Below are 19,278 nucleotides of genomic sequence, written 5' to 3'. Positions count from 1 at the left end.
GTCCCTTTTATTTTGATTGCATTAAGTGACTCTTTCCTTCAGAATTACTATAATTTATACCATCCATTGCCAGTGTTTATTTCAAAAGTTGGCTCTGATGTAATTTATTTTTTAGTGGTTGAGCTGATGCTTTGAGTCTACATTCAGTTATATAGTAATATCACTTTATAAAATAATGACTTTCATATGTCTAATTGAACATTCTGGAGAAAACTAGTAGTATTAATTTCTGCATTGATAGCCCATAATAACAATTGGCGATAATTTTTAAATATACTTTTCATTTATTGCAGGAATGAAAATGTTTAGTCTTCAGGACTGGAATCTCACTTAGCATAATATAACTCAACTTCTTTTGTTCTGGGAGAATTGCTTTTCTTCTCCTGTGTGAGATCCTTTTAATAGGACAGTGAATCAATTTATAGAACTAGCCTACCTTTAAATGTAAAATCATCATGCTTCAGTGATTTTCAGCTGGTGTACCATGCCACACTGGTGTGCCCCAAGTATCTTTAAAACATGCAATACCTGCCCTGGCTGGTGTGGCTCAGTGGGTTGAGCACAGGCCTGTGAACCAAAGGGTCGCTGATTTGATTCCCAGTCAGGGCACATGCCTGTGTTCTGGGCCAGGTCCCCAGTAGGGGGTGTGCGAGGGGCAACTACACACTGACCTTCTTTTTCCTCTCTTTCTCCCTCCCTTCCCCTCTCTCTAAAAATAAATAAATAAAAGCCTTTAAAAAAATTAAAAAGAAAAGAAAACATGCAATACCTGACTATTAAGTCAGGGGCACTGGCCTCTTTTCCCTTAGATTATCAAATTTAAAAAAATGACAACAGCCAACACAATAATAGCCATTTGGTGTGGATGAATTAAAATTATACCTATTTTCTTGGTCAGATTGGCAAAACTAGTTTTTGGCTATGCCGCAGAATTTTAGGAGTTGCTTTATGTGTGCTACGAGATGAAAAAAGTTGAAAGATCACTGCCATACCTCATATATTACTTGGATTAAGAAAAACTTTTTCTTGAACTTCTTAAAATGTTATGTGGCTTTAATCTTTCTCTATAAATTTTTATTATAGTACTTCCATTCCACTACTTTGAAGTAATATCTTTGTCTTCCCACATTTCCACGTTGCTTCTCTGGCGTTGAGCCAAAACGACTCTGTAATCCCATTGACATTGTAGGTTGCAGTTTTACTGATCTGTGAAGCATTCACTGTCTTGTATCACATAGTCCATTTTACAATTTTATAATATTCTAGTTTTAATTCTTATTTTGTTTTTCACATCTTTAGAAATCCCAGTAGTTCTACAATTATTTCATCTACTTTGATTTTGCTAATTTTAAGTTTTATCTCTTAGTGTTTGAGGGTGGGTCATGACTTCTGATGCATGCAACATAATTCTCAGCCCCCTTGATTTGATCTTAAGCGTATTTTGTGCTCCTGGTAAACCTTCAAAGTCCAGTAAAGGGAAGACAGTACTTTAAGGTGAACTCTTGTTTATAATAGGTAGAAACATGAATTTACATTATGATTTTCTTCACCATTGTCAAGGTTTAGGCAATTATCATTTGTATGAATGCTTTGGCCATATTTATTCTGAGTTGAATAGTTTTTTATTTTAAGCAGTAACAATTGGCTTAATGGGAATCCAGCCAATCCTTGCTTGTGATTCTTTGTTCTGCTCTTGAAGCATGATTGTTAATTTCTTCCCCACATATATTTATTGAGCAACTAATAATGGAAGGCACTGGGCAACAGATAATGAATAGAATACCAAAATGAAGACATGCTATATGTCCTTTAAGAATTAGAAAGGTGATAGAAAGTCAACTGTCAAGAAAATGAAATATAAACTAGAAGGTACAGTGTCCATATGAGAAGTGATTGCTGTAGAGGGTAACACGATGGTTGGGAAGAGAGAAGACAGAAGATTGAGGTGAGCAACAAAGACTGCAAGTTGACTGTTACTGTATCCCAAAGCCTGGGTATTAATAAGTTGGAAATTTTAAAGAGACAGCCAGCCAGACACATGGGGCCCTGTAGCATAAAATTTAGTGTAACAATTTTGAACCATCTTTGGGTATCAATACCTATAGCTGTCTTCCCTACAGCATGTTTTTATGATAGGCATTTTGATGCTCTCCCATTACTAACTTGGCAGAATTTTAAAGATGTTAATTGGATTAATTCTTAATAATTTAATTTTAATATAGATGTACTTATGAATCAAGGTTATTAATGATATTAGTACACCTTTAGCAAAAAAAGTCATTTGCTATTTCAGTCATTTTACTTTTTAGATAAATGGGTATGAATAGATTTTAGAATCGTTTTTTTCTCTCTTTTTTTTGTCTCATTTTTCCCCCCTTTATTCCCCTCTGCCCTACACCTACCTTCCCACCCACAATCCCTCCCCCCACCCTGACGCTTAGTTCATGTCCATGGGTCATACGTATAAGTTCTTTGGCTTCTCCATTTCCTATACTATTCTTAACCTCCCCCTGTCTATTTTGTACCTACCATTTATGCTTCTTACTCCCTACACACCTTCCCCCATTCCCCTCTCCCCATCCCCGCTGATAACCCTCCATGTGATCTCTATTTCTGTGATTCTGTTCCTGTTCTAGTTGTTTGCTTAGTTTTTTTTTTTTTTTTTAGGTTTGGTTGTTGATAGTTCTGAGTTAGTTGTCAACTCATTTCTTTTTAAATTACCTCTATGCTAAGAAAATTCTGATCATTAGTATATTGATTAAGAGTTTTTTAATTTAAATAACTTTCTTGTATTTATTCAATTAAAAATGTCTCGTATAAGGATATGACTTATTATGCTTGAGAAAGTAACCATTTAAAATGTAATGGTATTTTCCTCTCTGGGACAATTTCTTTCTATCATTATTCCCTTTAAAAGTTAGGTGGCACAAAATCAAATTCGTGAGTATTTTAGATAGCACTAAAACCTGTAAGATAACATAGTATGTGGCAGAAAATACTTGAACTAACATACGGTAGATTTAATTTCTGGCCCATACTCTGCCAATAACCCTTTATGTGGCTGTGGGTAAATGCTTTCATTTATCTTGTTTGCACTTATGCCCTAATCCTCAGAACCTGTGAATATGTTACCTTATGTGGCAGAAGGGGCTTTGCAGGTATGATTAAATTTATGGACCTTGGGATGGGAAGACTAACCAGGGTTTCCATGTGGGTCCAATCTAATCTCTTAAGTACCTAAAAAGAGAAGACCTTTCCTGTTTTTAATTAAGAGGGAGACATAACTATAGACAGCGGGTCAGAGAGAGGCAGCATGGCTGCCTTTGAAGAAGAAAGAAAGGAATGAGCCAAGGAATGGGGGCAGCCTCCAGGAGATGGAAAACGCAAGCAGGCTGACTTCTCTGTAGAGCATCCAGGAAGTGATGCAGCGCCACCAACACGCATGACCTACAGAGCTGTGAATTAATATATCTGTTTTGTTCCAAGCCACTAAATTTGTGATAATTTATTACGGCAGTGATACATAGAGTGACTTCCACTTTTCCTTGTCATTTAAAACTACAATGGGAAAACGATTTACAACACTACGTAATTTTTACTTGAAGGCATAGATGTTAGAAATGAACGGCGCATTGATTCACATGTTGGGAAGGTTCCAGGAGTGCGGTAGTTCATATTCACTTAAGTGCTTTATACCAGTAAATGATAGAGTCCATGGGTGCATTTAAAATGTTTAGTTTTTTCATCACTGATGGAAGTTGAAATAATTCTGTGACATTTTAGCTTTATTTAGATGTAACTTAAATGTGAAATTTAATAATTTAAGCAGTAATGGAAAATTAGTTTATTACTTTTCAAAGTTTGCTACTATTAAAATTGACTCTTGATCCAGCTATGTGATGAACTTTTTTTTATTACAGCTTTGCTGAGGTATAATTCATATACCATGTAATTCATTTATTAAAGTTGTATAATTCAGTGTTTTTTATTAATTCATAGAGTTGGACAGCTATTACTACAATCAATTTTGGAATATTTTCATTGCTTCCCTGAAAAAAAAAATTCCTACATCCATTAGCAGAGTCTCCATTTTCCACTCTCCCCAGCTCAAACCCTACGCAACTACTTATCCACTCTTTGTCACTGTAGATTTGCTTTCTGGACATTCCATATAAATGGAATAATATGACTTTTTTTTTCACTTAGCATAATGTTTTCAAGATTTATTCATGTTACAGCATGTATCAGTACTTCACTTCTTATTTTCATCTAATATTCCATTATGGGTGTACTGGATTTTATTTATCTTCACTCATCACTTGATTGACTATTGTGGATCCCCCCCACATACTTTTTGGCTGTTATAGGTTATGCTGCTATGAATATTCATGTACAAGTTTTTTCTGTGAACATGAGTTTTCATTTATCTTGGGTGTGTGATATACCTGGGAATGGAATTGCTGGCTGATATGTTAACTCTAATTTTAACACTTAAGAAACTGCCAGGCTCTTTTCCCAAGTAGCTGTAGTAGTTTTCATTTTCACCAGTGGTGTATGCCGGCTCCAGCTTTTCCACATCCTCACCATCATTTATGATTGTCCGTCCCTGTGATTGTAGCCATCCTAGTGGGTGTGAAGGGGTATCTCATTGTGGTTTTGATTTGCATTTCTCTGTTGGCTACTGACACTGATGATCTTTTTCTTTTTCTTTCCTTTCCTTTCCTTCCCTTTCCCTTTCTCTTTCCTTTTTTCTTGGTGGCAGAAATTTATTGCTTACAGTTCTGGAGGCTAAAGATCAGATGCCAGCATTGGCAGTGAGGGTCGTCGTCTTGTGTTCTTACATGGAGAAGGGAACACTGGATATTTTAAAAGAAAAAAAATGACGCAGCCCCCTTCCCTTCTTTGTTATCTGTACTGTCACTAATGCTAAAATGTTTCTAGTTGAACTTTCAAACAAGTTACGAAAGTCATTTCAAACAGACGATGAGTGACTGAGATTATATATCTGTAGTAAAGCATAATCAACCCTGTATTGCTGTTGTCATTATCCCCCAAATTTAGTTCCAATGAGCTAAGACAGAAAACCCTAATGTGATGTTACGATGAAATTCCAGAAAGATACTCTGCGGAGTAATTGAAAGAGTATTCCCATAGCACTGGTTTCTTTTGCTGCCCTTTTCACAGTTATAGTTAAGCTTGTTGTATGTTTATAAGTTCAATAAATGGGTGAATAGCGACTCTGTACATAATAACGACCTGGTCATTTATCTTTAAATATTTAAGCCTCTGTTACATGAATAAATTACAGGATAAGTTCAGACAGTGAAACTGGGCCCAACAGTTAGAGCCTTCTTACAGTGGAACATACTGCTCGTTCTTTGGCATGGTTAAAGCTCTGTGACTATCAGGGAAATTTTTTGGATAGGTTTTCTGCATTGAGTAGAGAGAGAATGTTAGATGAAATAATTTTTTATGTTAATATTCGGTGTATATGAAATAAGCATGAGCTCAGTTTGTTGTGGGTCCTTCTTTATGTTTCCAGTCCAGTGGCCATCTTCATTCTGACAGTTACCTAGCGACTCGCTTACCCAGGCACCTCCTGCTGTCAGGGACAATTCTAGTATCTTAAACGGGTCCTGTGTTTAGTCATTTCAGTGATGCTTTTGCTACAGTCCTTGATTCCCTCTTGCCAATCCAGACTCATTCTTTCTCCATTCCTGCTTGAGGGTTGCTGGTATCACACTGAAATGTGTTCCTTTGAGATTAAAAAAAATAACTGTTAGGGATTTTCTCTATACATATCTTTAAGGTAATTGTGGAGTTTTATATCATTATGAAGGGTTTTAAAAATATGACTCACTCTTAAACTTAAGAGCAATTTTGATTGTAGTCAAGATTTTGAAAGATTTTGGAAGATCTGAGCAACATGATTTTATTCTTTTAGTTTACTTTAGTTGCATCTACCATATTTATAAGTAATTGTTCCTGTAGTTATTTGTTTGGTGTCTGTAGACTCATGGACCTGAAGCTTCATGGACAGGAGCTGTCCTGTTACCACTCTATATCCATGAAGTACTACAAGGTTGGGTTCACATTAGGTCCTTAGTATTTCACAAATAAGCTCTTCCGTCTTCCATTATGGCCAGGCATTTGAAGCCAGTGTACTTCGGAACTCTCTTTCTTTGCTAGTCCTTTAGTGTTAGAAGGACATTGGTCCCCTTCGCCTTGTATGTTAATCCTATTTCATTGGTAAAACTAGAGAATTATTGTGAAGGCAGCCTGGGATACTTCTCTTTAAATACCCATTATTTAGACATTTTCTCTGCATGTTTTTTTATGTGGAAACTTTTCACTTGCTTTTAGGGAAGTAAATTACTTTTGAAGAAAATATAAATTAGCTTACCCATGTCCCTTTTGAAGTTCCTTTAAAATTGATGTTTGTACTTTTTTGGCATGTTCTCTAACAACTTTAATGTAACTTGAAAGCTTTCTGATTTTCTTTACATTTTATATCATGTAGTCTTTTTTCATCTTTTGTACAAGTGCCAAAGGACTTGTTGGGACCTGCCTTCCCATACTCCTTCACACACATGCCGCATCTTCTGCTTTCTTTGAAGCTGTCAGATCTTTCTTCCTGTCTCGTGCATTTTTTATTTTGTTTTGTATGTCTCCATTAAAAAAAATAAATGCAATAAAAAGTCAAAAGTACACTGAAATTAAGAACAAACTGACAGTAACCAGAGAGGAGGTGGGAGGGGACAATGGGGGGAAAAAGGGGAAGGGTTTTCAGGAACATGTATAAAGGACAAAACCAAAGTGGGGAAGGATTGAGGGTGGAAGGTGGGGATGGCTGGGGTCAGGGGGGAGTGGAGGGAGTCAGGGAGAGAAATGGAGACGACTGTACAAGAACAATAAAAAAAAGTTAAAGAAAATACTTTTTAGCACCTTTGTCTGAAACCATGTTGTTTTTCAGGATGCACCTTTGCTTACAGGTCATCGTTTTGGAACTAGACTTAAACACTTTGTTAATCTGCTGTCTCTCTTACTCCAAACTCTAAGTCCGTAGTCTGTTCCAAGTGGCAGTCTGCATTTGAGAATCCGATATCCTAGAGCCTGCTCTTACTATATTTGTTGTTAAATTAGTTTTACAATTACAAAGTGGTATCCTATTTAACAAAGTTAGAACTTAAGTCCTAAGAATTTGAAAGCCTGGATTATGTATTTTAATATATTTTTTAAATTTAATTTTTAACTTAATTATTTATTTATATTCCGAATTTAAAAAATATTGTATTTTTTCCATTACCATGTAGCTCCTTTATACCCTGCCTCCTACAATCACCACACTGTTGTCCATGCCCATGAGTCCTTTTTCCTTTTTGCTCGATCCCTCCACCCCCTAACCTCCCCACCCACAGCTGTCGCCCTGCTCTCCATCTATGTATGAGTCTGTCTGTTTTGCTTGTTGGTTCAGTTTGTTCATTAGAGTCCACATATGAGTGAAATCATAATGGTGTTTGTCTTCTATGACTGGCTTATTTCACTTAGCATGATATTCTCCAGGTCCGTCCACTGTGTCATAGAGTGTAAAATTTTCCTCTTTTTTTTTATGGCCGAGTAGTATTCCATTGTATAAATGTCCCATTCAGCCCTAACAAAATGACTAAGATTACTTTGCACTGTGTCCTTGTTATTTTATACTAACTGTTTTAATTAAATTATTACGGTTCTGTGAAAAAAGGTTTATTTGGAGGCTTTCGATATCAGAGCTATTATTGAGTCTACTATCTTTAGAGGAGTGCTGGCAAAATTTTTTGTGGTGGAACTGGACCATGCTTAAGTCACTTTGGCTCTGGGAGGAAAGAGACTCCCTGTGGGTGTCAAGTAATCTTACTCAGAACCCGAAGTCTGCGTTCTACCCTTGGCAGTCTATCATTTTTATTTCCAAGAGCTTGAAATAAAGAGAATTGGAATAGGTAGAGCTTCAGGATTTTACTTTTTTGAATATAGCATTATCTGTGAGAAGGGTTTTATAGGAATACTTACGTAAAATGTATATTTTATATTTTTAGGCTTGTTTTTTTTAATTTATAGTGTTAACCCAGTTGGTCATGATTTTCTCTTTATTTTTTCTATGTATTTTCCTTTTTTAAAAACATATTTTATTTATTTATTTTTAGAGAGAGGGGAAGGGAGGGAGAAAGAGAGGGAGGGAAATATCAATGTGTGGTTGCATCCTATGTACCCCCACTGGGGACCTGTCTTGCATGCACCCCAGGCATGTGCCCTGACTGGGAATCAGACTGGTGACCATTTGGTTCATAGACCAGCACTCAATCCACTGAGCCACACCAGCCAGGGCTATGTATTTTCCTACCCCTGTTAATATAAATTCGATTAGATAGAAATAAACCCTAAAACCAATTGATAAGAAGGGAGAACACAGTTTCTGTGATCACTGTTCCATCTGCTGTGTGCCCGTAGCTAACAGAGACAGATGGCACTTTGTTCAACCTTGTTTACATATGTAAACTTTTTTGCATATTTTATGAGTTTTAATATGACTGTTTTCAATATATTCTATAATTGGAAAACAAATACTTATTTTTTTAGAATATATATGTAAAATTTATATGTATAAAATGTATTTTGAAGCATTTTGTCTGGCAGCTGCCAGACAGCTGCTAGCATTTATTTCTCTGTATAAATCTGAAGATACTCAGTTTTACGGAGGTTTTCAAAGTTTGATTTAATTGTCCTGGTTAACATTGAATTTGAAATTTTGCTCAAGAATAAGCATTTTCTCTTTTTATATATAAATTACATAGGGAGGCATTCCTTATGTTTTATCTGATTAAATAATGGCTTATTTATTCATTATCATTTGTATGAGTGTTGATTAGTCATAAAAAAGGGAGTTGTTAAATTTAGAGAAAACTGCACACATGAATGAGTGAAAGCCGTCGTGTGATATTAAAGGTGTGCAGGCACTTTTAGTTTTAAATTCAGCTCACTTGTCAAATGAACCATTCTAACCTTGGGAGAATCATCATACCTCACACTTAATTGTGAATTAAAATAACCCTAGCTCCAAAGAATTAATTTAAATGTGTTACATGTTTTCTATCTAAATGAAATGATTGAAACATTTAATTATTTGTTTCAGATGAATAAGCTATTAAAATGATGTCTGATGACTAATAATACTTTATTCTTTTCTAACTTAGATACATTGTCTCTAATATCATTTCATGCTCTTGGGGATGTTTTTTTCACCTCCTGTTTTCAAGTAAATGTACCATAGACAGATAAAGAACAAGGTGATCTAAGCTGCTCAGATTGCATTGTTCCCCGGGCAAATAAAGTTCTTAAAATATAACAAAACAAAAGAAATAGGAATGTGTCAAGATGTGGAGTGAGTTTCAAACTTTCATTTGCTTTTTATAGCTTAATAATTGCGAAAGGAACCGCAATTTGGAATTGAATCCTCAGTTGATCATTTGGAACTAGATAATGTATCTAAGTTCAGTTCTAAGACACATAATCATTAAATAAAATTCTTCTTTCCACATGTCATTTATACCCTGCTGCTTTATTTTGTTTCTAAAGTAGTGTCAGCCTCACCCCGGCTGGTGTGGCTCAGCAGGTAGAGCATCAGCCTGTGAACTGAAAATTCAATTCCTGGCCGGTGCACATGCCCGGGTAGGGGGCCCGGTCCCCGATTTGGGGAGCCCATCGATGTTTCTCTCTCACATTAATGTTTCTCTTTCTCCCTCCCTTCTCCTCTCTCTAAAAATAAATAAAAAATTTTAAAAAGTGTCAGGCTCAATTTACATCATGAAATAACCACCTGGTATGAATACTTCTATACATTTAAGATGGGGCAAGTTCTTTGACAATTGAAATTTGTTGGATGAGCCAAATATGTTTTTGTTTTTCTTTCTTTTTGCTTTTTGCATCATTTCTCCCACTTATTAACGCCCTTTAGATTTTCTGATTCATTCAGAGGCACCATGTTTAAGATATATTCTGTCGTGATCATAGGAATTTGTGATGTCATGACTGCTTCCTTAAAACTAGAAAGAAACCAAGAGCTCTTGGCATTTTCTCAGAGGACTTTGTATTGTAAAGAATTGTATTTGGATCAAATCACCTTTTTTTTTTCATTGTAAATGTTGGTGATGTGATAAGTGCTAAAGAAGCTTGGTGTAATTTACTTTGGCAATGAACCATGGTAGTATTATACTGTGTAGGGTAGCAGAGTGGATAGAATATAGTGTTGATTGGAGGTATTGAGGTCTCCTCTCCACTGGGTATAATTCTCCAATGTACTGGTTTTGAGATGTAAGAATTCTTCATTTAGGCATTATGATGTTACAGTTTAAGTATTCAAGTGAGAGTAAGAGGTTTGTTTTTACATGATAATTTTGGTCATCTCTAGTTGGGATTAAATTTATTAATCTTGGATTTGTCATTTAAGAAGAAAACACTGAGTTGCCAGTTGAGATGCTTAGGTTTGAAGTTTACCTCAGTGAGCTGTGTGATTAGCAAGTCCTTCCCTGGACTGCTTTTTCAAAGCTCTAAGACACTGTCATTTCATATTGCTTGTAACAATGTGTTTCTGGCTGGAGTTTGTTTATGTTGCTTTTGTTAGTTATTTAAAATTACTATAGAAATACATCAGTGATTACCATTTGGTAATAAATGAACTTAATTTAAAATGACTGTTTTAGATAATTATAAATATACTTATTCACTTTTAAAATAGCACTTTAGTTAAATATATACATAGTTATACAAGAAGGAAAGTATAAATATAGAGAAATGTAACTTATGCTATTATATGTTATAATCACTTACTGGCATTATTGTGCTTTATGATACTAATTGCAATTTGGGTTTGAAAAACTTCCAATTGAAAGAGTCATTCCAGATGATTGAAGATTTAAAGTATTAATTAAAAATGGTAAATAACTGTAAAATTAAATGGTAAATAATTGAAAATAATTGATAACATGAACTTGGAGCTTTCACATATATACCTCAAAAATTAATTCACTGACTAGATGATTCAAAAGATCAATCATTCATTTGCTACTTTATTACATAAAAGAAGGGTTGAATGAAAAAAAACCATGGGAATGTGTGGAGTTTTGAGCATTCTGAAATGTTTATAGAACTAAAATGAGTAATTCGAATATTTTCCCTTTGATATTGGTTATTCTGGTCACCTTATTGAAATGCCCTATATGCAAAAATTACTCAAATTGAAAAATAGCTTATTAGAGAAGGAAACAATAATTTACCATTTTTGTCAATTGTTTTATCATTTGTATTTAGCAAGTCACTTATAAATTTTAATCTAACCACTTATTTATTTTATTACAACAAATTTATTCAGCCTTTATGTAATCCATACTGTATTAAGGTTAATTGCATTTGGGAAGATGAGTATGATAGGATCCTCACCAGTTCCTGGATAAACTGTGTCGGGGGACAGAAATTGAGGCACAAAGGACAGGGATGTCACAGAAGGGAACGATGGATGTGCAAAGAGCTAGACACAAAGTTTTAGTTAGAGCTTAGATAAGTGTTGTCAGTATTAAGGGTTCTTCTGCACTCACGTTCTCTAACTCAGATGTGTGTATGACTTACCCGCGGATCTTGTTAAATGGCAGATGCCAATTCAGTATGAAGTAAGAATTAAGATTCTAAATTTCCGACAAGCTCTTAGGGAAGGCCAATGCTTATGAGTCATGATTGATATTTTGAGGAGCAAACTCAGTATTGTTCTTTGGGATTAAGAATAGATGTAGGGTCTGCATTTAAAGACTTTTCCTGGATACAGTGTTATTTTTTTCTTCCTAATTCCTTACATAGTGTGGTTAAAACATATTAATTGGCAATGCAAATGTAAATGAATGCAAAGTGTATGAATATACTTCTTTTGAATGACTAGTTCCATCAAGTCTTGGATGTCCGGGGGCAGTTTAAATAGTGTGCAGTTAGCCATGGTATTAAAAAAAAAGGGACTTGTGTTACAAATTGAAACAACAGTACTTCAGGAAAACATCAGCGCATTTACATGGGATAGAAATTCTGTTTAGAATTATTTGGCAACTACTCTACCTGGAAATGTTCCTTGATCTCAGAGTGGTAATTTGTGGGAGAGTGCCTCCTTTCTCTCCCGTTATCTGAAGACCACTGGTCTGCACATGGGATTATAGGGCTGTAGAGGCTTTGCTATGTGAGCGGAGTTTTTTTAACATAGTGGCTATAAATAATTTTGTATTTCATACTTTACTACTCTTAAATGTTTGGATGCTGTCTTTCAAATGGTAAATGTGTTCTGAAATATAGGATATAAATTTTAATTAAATAAATTTGAAATAAGTCATTTATATCATGTTTCAGGTCTGTTTTAATGAACATTTGGGGACATCTGAGATTCTTGCCTCCCACTTTTTATGGCTGTTAGAAATTGTTCATGTTACACAAACATGCGTGCACACACACACGGACATGTAGTAGATGTAGTATATGAGTCTAGATTTAGCATTTCAGCTGTAGAGGTCTTATAGTTATGAAAATTTAAGTTCTCTGCATAAATCAAAATTGTGTGACATATACGAACTATTGAAAAAAATCTTCAAATTAATTTTGGAGAACTTTTTTCCTATCGGATACTTGTGTTATTGAGTAAAGCCCTGTAAATTTGTTTGGTTTTTATTTCCTGTGACATGAATTGTAGCGTTACAGTAGAGCATTACAATATTAATTAGAAATACTAATTTTCCAAGTCTTTAAGCAGTTGTGGGTTTTTTTTTTTCTTTTTAGAGAACCAGAGGACGAAAACGAAGCTTCATTCCTGATGAAGAAAAACATGAGGTTGGAATAAGTTAAGCGTATTTTACCTAGTCTAAACTTTGGTAAACTTTTATGCTCAAAATTATTTCTGTTTTCCTTATATCCTGATTTTGTTTATGTTTTGTTTTGTTCTGTTCTCCCTGGGATGGCAGGAAAGAGTTCCTAGAGAGAGAAGACAGAGGCAGTCTGTGTTACAGAAGAAGCCCAAGGCTGAAGACTTACGGACTGAATGTGCTACCTGCAAGGGAACTGGAGACAATGAAAATCTTGTCAGGTAAATTGTAGGCTGAGACCTTGTCTTTAGGGGGTTGTGATGGCGTTTTCATCATTTTTTTCCATCACAGATATAATGGGGGAAAATCACAGTACAGGATCTTTTCTAAACCTTATTTAGTGGAAACACCACTTCAGAAGCAGATTCCATCCACTTACTAACCTGCCACACTTGGTTATTCTCTGGAGTTAGATGTAATTAGGAGCGATAATCTGAATTTTGAACGCAAGAGAATTAATGTTCTCTTGATAAGAGTTGACAATATTCTGGATTTAGAAGCCACAAAAGCAATTTAATCCAAACACTTGGCAGTAAGATTATTGTTTTATCTCACTGAAGAATAAAAATTACTAAGTTCTCTTAGCATGCTCTAAAACTTTATTAGCAATAATGATAAGATATACCTTTTATTGATAGGATCTTCATCACTAGTTCCTATTTATCAAAACAAATGTGTTAAATGCTTCTCTCTTATGAAATAAAGAAAGGTGAAAAGATGGCCTAGATAGATTTGATTTTGTTTTATGTTTGTTTTCTCCTTTGTTTTGTTTTGGTACTTTTTTTTTTTTTTTAGCAGACATAATGCTAATCAGGAATCTCAGCTGATGTTGCATAGCAGCTATTCCTGATGGTCCAGACACTGCTAATTTTAGCCATTTGCCTCTTTTGCTGAGATGAAGAAATTGCTCAAAGCCCTGGGTGAGATGGAGAAGTGGATGGGTGAACTCAGGAGACCTCATTTAAAAGCGTTATCACTCTTACATAAATAATCTTTTAGTGTGTCAAGGGAACCCCTTCTGATTTCTTGAAAAAACTGTCTTTTTATAAACCCCTTTTAAATTACCTGTAGGCCCAGAAATTAAATGTTTCAAAACACTAAATTGATAAAATATATATTAATACTGTTATATAATTTTAAATATTTGTGCTTCCAAAATGATGTCATTTATTTGTCATTAAAATATAATTTCTATTTGTTTTCATTGCTCAAATAAAGGCAAGAAGTTTTGAATTTATGAGTTTTTTATACTATCAGTGAAGAAGATAAGGAGAAAATTAAAATTACAGTGAAGAAATACAAAATGCTTCAGCAAAGTCAAGAAAGTCTGTTACGTTTGGCCAGTGCGTTTTGAATGTCATGCAAGCTCTCCTGAAGGGTAAACTCATTGAAATTTAGGGTGAAGTAGTTCTAATAAGAGAAGATACACATTCATAATTCTGGCTCTAATATAATTTTCTGATTTACGTACAAAAAGAAATTTCAGGCATAAGCATACTACAATGGAGTACATGAAATACTAAAACAACACATATTTGTGAACAAAACAAAAAAAACATAAAAAACAATCTTGTATATTGGACAAAAATTCATTCCCGAGGAAATGACCTTGGGGTTGAGGGTGCCCTGTCTGCATGATCAGTTTGAAACAATAGTTAAAGTCGTAGAGAGCTGGTTACCTTCTTTTTAATTAATTGAACCTATGGAAATATCTACTCTCTTATTTATTTTTAAATAGCATGTTAATTCAGGCTGTTTTACTATAAGACCTATACATTTTTACCAGGTTTTTATTTATTTATTTGGTCATGTATATGAAAGAAATAGTCCGGGAAGTATATATAATTTTTATTTTTAAAACCACTTTATAATAGGGATATCTTCAACAAATATTTTAATTGTATTAAAAAATTAGTTACCATCTTTCTTTGATTTTTGGTAATATTTTTGAATATTTTAGTCTTTACTCTCACTTATTTAGTTTCTCTTATAAAATTTTCATTCCTAATTGCATTATCATAACATGCCAGTGTCTGGGATTCTGTGAAAGTCTTCTGGAAGGTAAAGATGTTTTTGTTGCTATAGAAATGATGGATATAAAGCCTCCTTCCTTAGTTTTACCTTGTTAAGAAGATAACATCACAGATTTTCTGCAAAGGATTTAAAGAGGTAATAAAGAGGGACTTAAAAAGTTTTATAATGATTTTGAGGACAAAATAAGCTGGATATAACACAATGCCATAAAATTTTATGATTATAATCTAGTTGTTCTATAACAAAAAAAATACACATTCAGTTTAAGCTCTATTGCTCTTGAGTTACAGAAGAATTTCATTTTATGTAGAATTTAATGTATTTAAAAAGGTAATATGACAAGCTAATACCTGCCATTTCACATACTATCTCTTTTATTTTGTAATTGGCACCATTATTGTTTGCAAATTCCCTAAAACGTCCACAACTTATGATCACGTTGTATCTAAAATATTATGTACACATGAAATTCTTTTCTGTAACTTTGATTTTCAGACATTTTAAATTAGACTTTATTTTCTCTTAAGATATATTTCAGTGCTTGGGCAGAGAAACATTATACTTATTGTATGTGTCTCTTAGGTTCTCTTATAAAATTAATCTTCTTGGGTCATAATTTAATTAATAATCTTTTATTGAGGACACTGTATTTACTTCTCAAGATTTCCTTTGAACAAATGAACATGAGTCACTAGAATCTGCTGTTTAGCAGCTTTGATTTTGAAACCACACTTCTCTATGTAATTCAGGCCATATAAAAATTTCCTCTGTAATTATTTTCCTTGCTTTTTTAGCCTTTTGTGTATATATACATGTCAATATACATTTATAATATTTTAACATCACTAGGAAATTGCATTCAATTTATCTGTTAACTCTCATAGTAGGTTCCAACTGTCATTTTCTGTTTTGCCTCGTAAGTTTTTGTCAGTTCTTCCTTTGGCAAGTGATTTAGTATTTCTGTGTCTCAGTTTTTTCCTTTAATGTGTATGATAAAAATTACATTCTACTCCATTGGGGACTTTGTGAATAATGGGCTGAGTGATAGTAAATTCTTTCCATATAAAATAGTAGGACAGTGATATTATTTAGTAATATAAAGGATACATATATATGTGGGTTCTGAAATAAGGATTCCAATAGGTAAATACGTTCCAGTAATAGTAAATGCTTATATTTTTACCTTTCAGAGAATGTGCATGTTCTGTTTTTATATATAATTATTTGTAGACTATGTGGGACAGAAAAATTAATTTGTTGAAACAAGTTCTTCCAAAATGATGAGACCGAACTATTTCTGCCAGATTTGGGAAATACAAAAATTGTCAAGCTCTTAAAGAGAAAGATGGTTGATAATATCTTATGAACTTTTAAAAAACAGTGTTTCCCTTTTTGCCATCTATTTTTTAAATTTAATTAAAAGTTACCTAGGAAGTCTCCAATTAAAATATATTTCTTTGTTATTTAGTGAAATTAAATGCTAAAGGCCAAATTGAAACTCTGACTTAGAATTGTAAGTGATGGGTGTTTTTCATTGGAGGTAGTTTTGGGCCCTCTTAGTGACATCTTATTTGTTTTTATTTCCACAGTTCCTAACACATTTAATACTCAATGCATGATAACACATGAGTACTCCACATAAGAAATGACTGATTATTCTTTGCTGAATTAATACAAAACTTTTAATATTATAATTTATTCCTAGAACATCTTGGTCACTAAATATAAGTATTTGATGAAGATGTTTAAAAAGTTTAATAAAGGAGAATTCCATTTATGTCACTAAAGAAAAAAATAGATAATTTTTTTTCTGTGTATTAGTTAAGGAAATAGAAACCACAAATTTGAGATCACTTAGTTGGTGCATCAGTGTAAAATAGAAGTGAAATGATTCCTCTCCTCGAACATATTTGATTTTTAAAAGACAGATTTTAGAGATAGGTGGGCCTTTCTTCTCTGTAAATCTTTATCAGGCCATCAAAGGAGGAGTAACACTAAGTTTTTAGACCTCAGATTTTATCTTAACCATGTAAACTCAATGCAACACATTTTTTAAACTTAATGGGAGATAGGGGAGAGAAAAACGTTTCCTGAAAGGAAGAACCATGGCATCTTTAATATTTTGTATTGTGGCCATTTTTCAGAGGGTAGGAAATGATCTATGAAGCTATTTCACTTTTATAGCTAAATTTAAACTATTAAGTGTCTGCCGTATTCTCCTTATTTGAGTATATGGCAAATTATATAAGTATTGAACCATTTTAGTTACAAGATTAGATGTCTGGTCTCTTAACAGTGTTGTTGGCACTTTTACTTATTTCACATTTTAAACATCTGGCCTCTGAGTGCTTCACCCACAAGTAAAATTGATCACATTATTAGGAGCACCAGGAAGAATGTGTATGTATCATATTTTCACTTCAAGTATTTGTCTTTGACTATTAGATTCTTTTATTTTTAATTACCTTTTCTGTTCTAATTTATATGTAGGTTTCTAGATTGCCTGGGTTATACTTGAAGGGGTTTTTTCTCTCAGATTTGATTAGATTAAAAGTGAAGCTAAGATTAGTTGTAACTTTAGTTACTATATTCATAGAACATGAGATCACTTAAAATGGTTTAAATTACTTAAAAAATGTGAAACCTACTTGTATTTCTTAAGATCAGTGAAGACTTCATTTGATATATTTTTTAAAGCAAAGAGAATGAGTTTTTCTATTTTATGTATTTGCTACTTTGTTTCTTGTGCAGTTTATCACAACCATACTGATGATAAAATTTGCATATTAATGTAGGAGTGTCATTATTGTAAATGATAGTGCAAAAATATATTATTTGGATACTTAAAAATTAAAACTTAGAAACAAATACAAGTTTTACAATGATTGTGTGTTCTAATAAATTTCAAATGTATTAAAAACAGACATTTTCTTCACGAAGACATTTCTGGATAAACTTCTGCTTCTATTCTTTACCTCTACCAGCAATTTCAAAGATAGGTTTCAGGGTTTTGTTTTGCTTTGTTTACTTTTATATTGCTGAGTCAGTGATTAGTACAGTGCGGTTACTATATTCTAAAGGATTGTTTCCGAGCTTGGCTTTTTAATATTTCTTTCAGTTATATGTGGTAAAATGTATCCCCTCATGTCCCCCTGACAGCCTGTGTTCTCTCATGTCCCCCTGAGATCCTCTTGTCACCTCCTGTCACCCTGAGAGCCTTTCTTCAAGTTTGGCTGATAATAAATCTGGTGTTATGTCTAACTTGGCTTTTTTCTTTTGAAAGTATAACCATCTTAGCATATCAAGATGTCTCAGAACACACAGGGACTTCCGGTGCCTCTTAGCCTGAAGAAATACGCTGCCTAACTTTTTTAACACAGTTCACACAAAAAAGAAAGAAGAGTCTGGCATTCTAAATCCAGATTAATGAAGCATTAGGAATTAATTGAAAAGTTAAACAAAGGACTATACTTGTGACCTTTTTGAACCTTTATTTTCTTAGGTTTTTAAATGTCTTATTATACTTATACATTTACTTTATTTCTTGAATAACTGTTATAGTGCTAGCTGCATTTCAAGGACATTCTGATATAATTACCGACAAAAATACACTATCATCCAAACTTAAATAAAATTAAAATTCAGTAAAATTAGGAACCCCTATTTCTGCCACATTTAGGAGTATTTAACATGATTATATCCTTATTTTGATAAAATATTCCTGACTTTCTGTTTTGTTTAGCAATTGATTTTATTTTGGTATTTTTAAAAGAGAAGTTACCCTATGAGGTCTCCTTTTGTTTTAAAAGCTTTATTGTTATTTTTGAAAACCTGATCATTTAATTGTATTAATTTTTTAAAAGCTACCTAATTGAATCAGCTCAATACCAGAAGTAAAACTCTGTAAGAACAACAGTATGTTATATGGGCAATGCTAGAATGTGTAAAGAAATCAACTGGAGCATTGAATAATAGAGATATTTTCTTTCCTTTTTTATTAGAGATAAATAGGAAAGGAAGAGCAAATATTACAACCACTTAAAGTTTTATAATAGGTATTTTAATTAAATATAATCTTAGTAATTTAGATGAAAACAACAAAAAATTAAAAGTCAAGTACAAAAATACTGGCTGTACCTAAATAAAAACTTAATCACATGTGCTTTGTTTGTGTTTTTAATTCAAGCCTTTGTAAACTACAGGAAATAACAATTCAACTTCAATAAAGTTGTAAATATTGACGTAATGATGAAATGATGAAACAAGCTAAAACAATTTCATGGAAATGCTGTTTCCATTTATTAAAATTTATTTACAGATTGTT

The 19,278-nt window shown here is 33.4% G+C and overlaps 1 protein-coding gene across 9 annotated transcripts in view; it reads left to right on the top strand.

Moving 5' to 3' along the window:
• Positions 1-19,278, top strand: part of PHF14 (PHD finger protein 14) — a 179,719-nt gene that overhangs the window by 59,334 nt on the left and 101,107 nt on the right. For 7 of the 9 annotated variants that reach the window (XM_024577288.4, XM_024577287.3, XM_045185200.3 and 4 more), the window contains exons 15-16: positions 12,838-12,888; positions 13,020-13,141. In XM_024577288.4, the coding sequence (XP_024433056.1) occupies positions 12,838-12,888; positions 13,020-13,141 (173 nt within the window). Of the gene's footprint in view, positions 1-12,837; positions 12,889-13,019; positions 13,142-13,715; positions 18,998-19,278 lie in introns of those variants that run through there. The other 2 variants (XM_024577290.4, XM_024577289.4) reach the window with 2 other exon arrangements.

The sequence above is a fragment of the Desmodus rotundus genome, chromosome 6 (assembly GCF_022682495.2).
Source record: "Desmodus rotundus isolate HL8 chromosome 6, HLdesRot8A.1, whole genome shotgun sequence".
Taxonomy (NCBI): Eukaryota; Metazoa; Chordata; class Mammalia; order Chiroptera; family Phyllostomidae; genus Desmodus; species Desmodus rotundus.
Note: the sequence above shows the minus strand (reverse complement) of the source record. Positions and strands in the feature narration are given on the sequence as shown.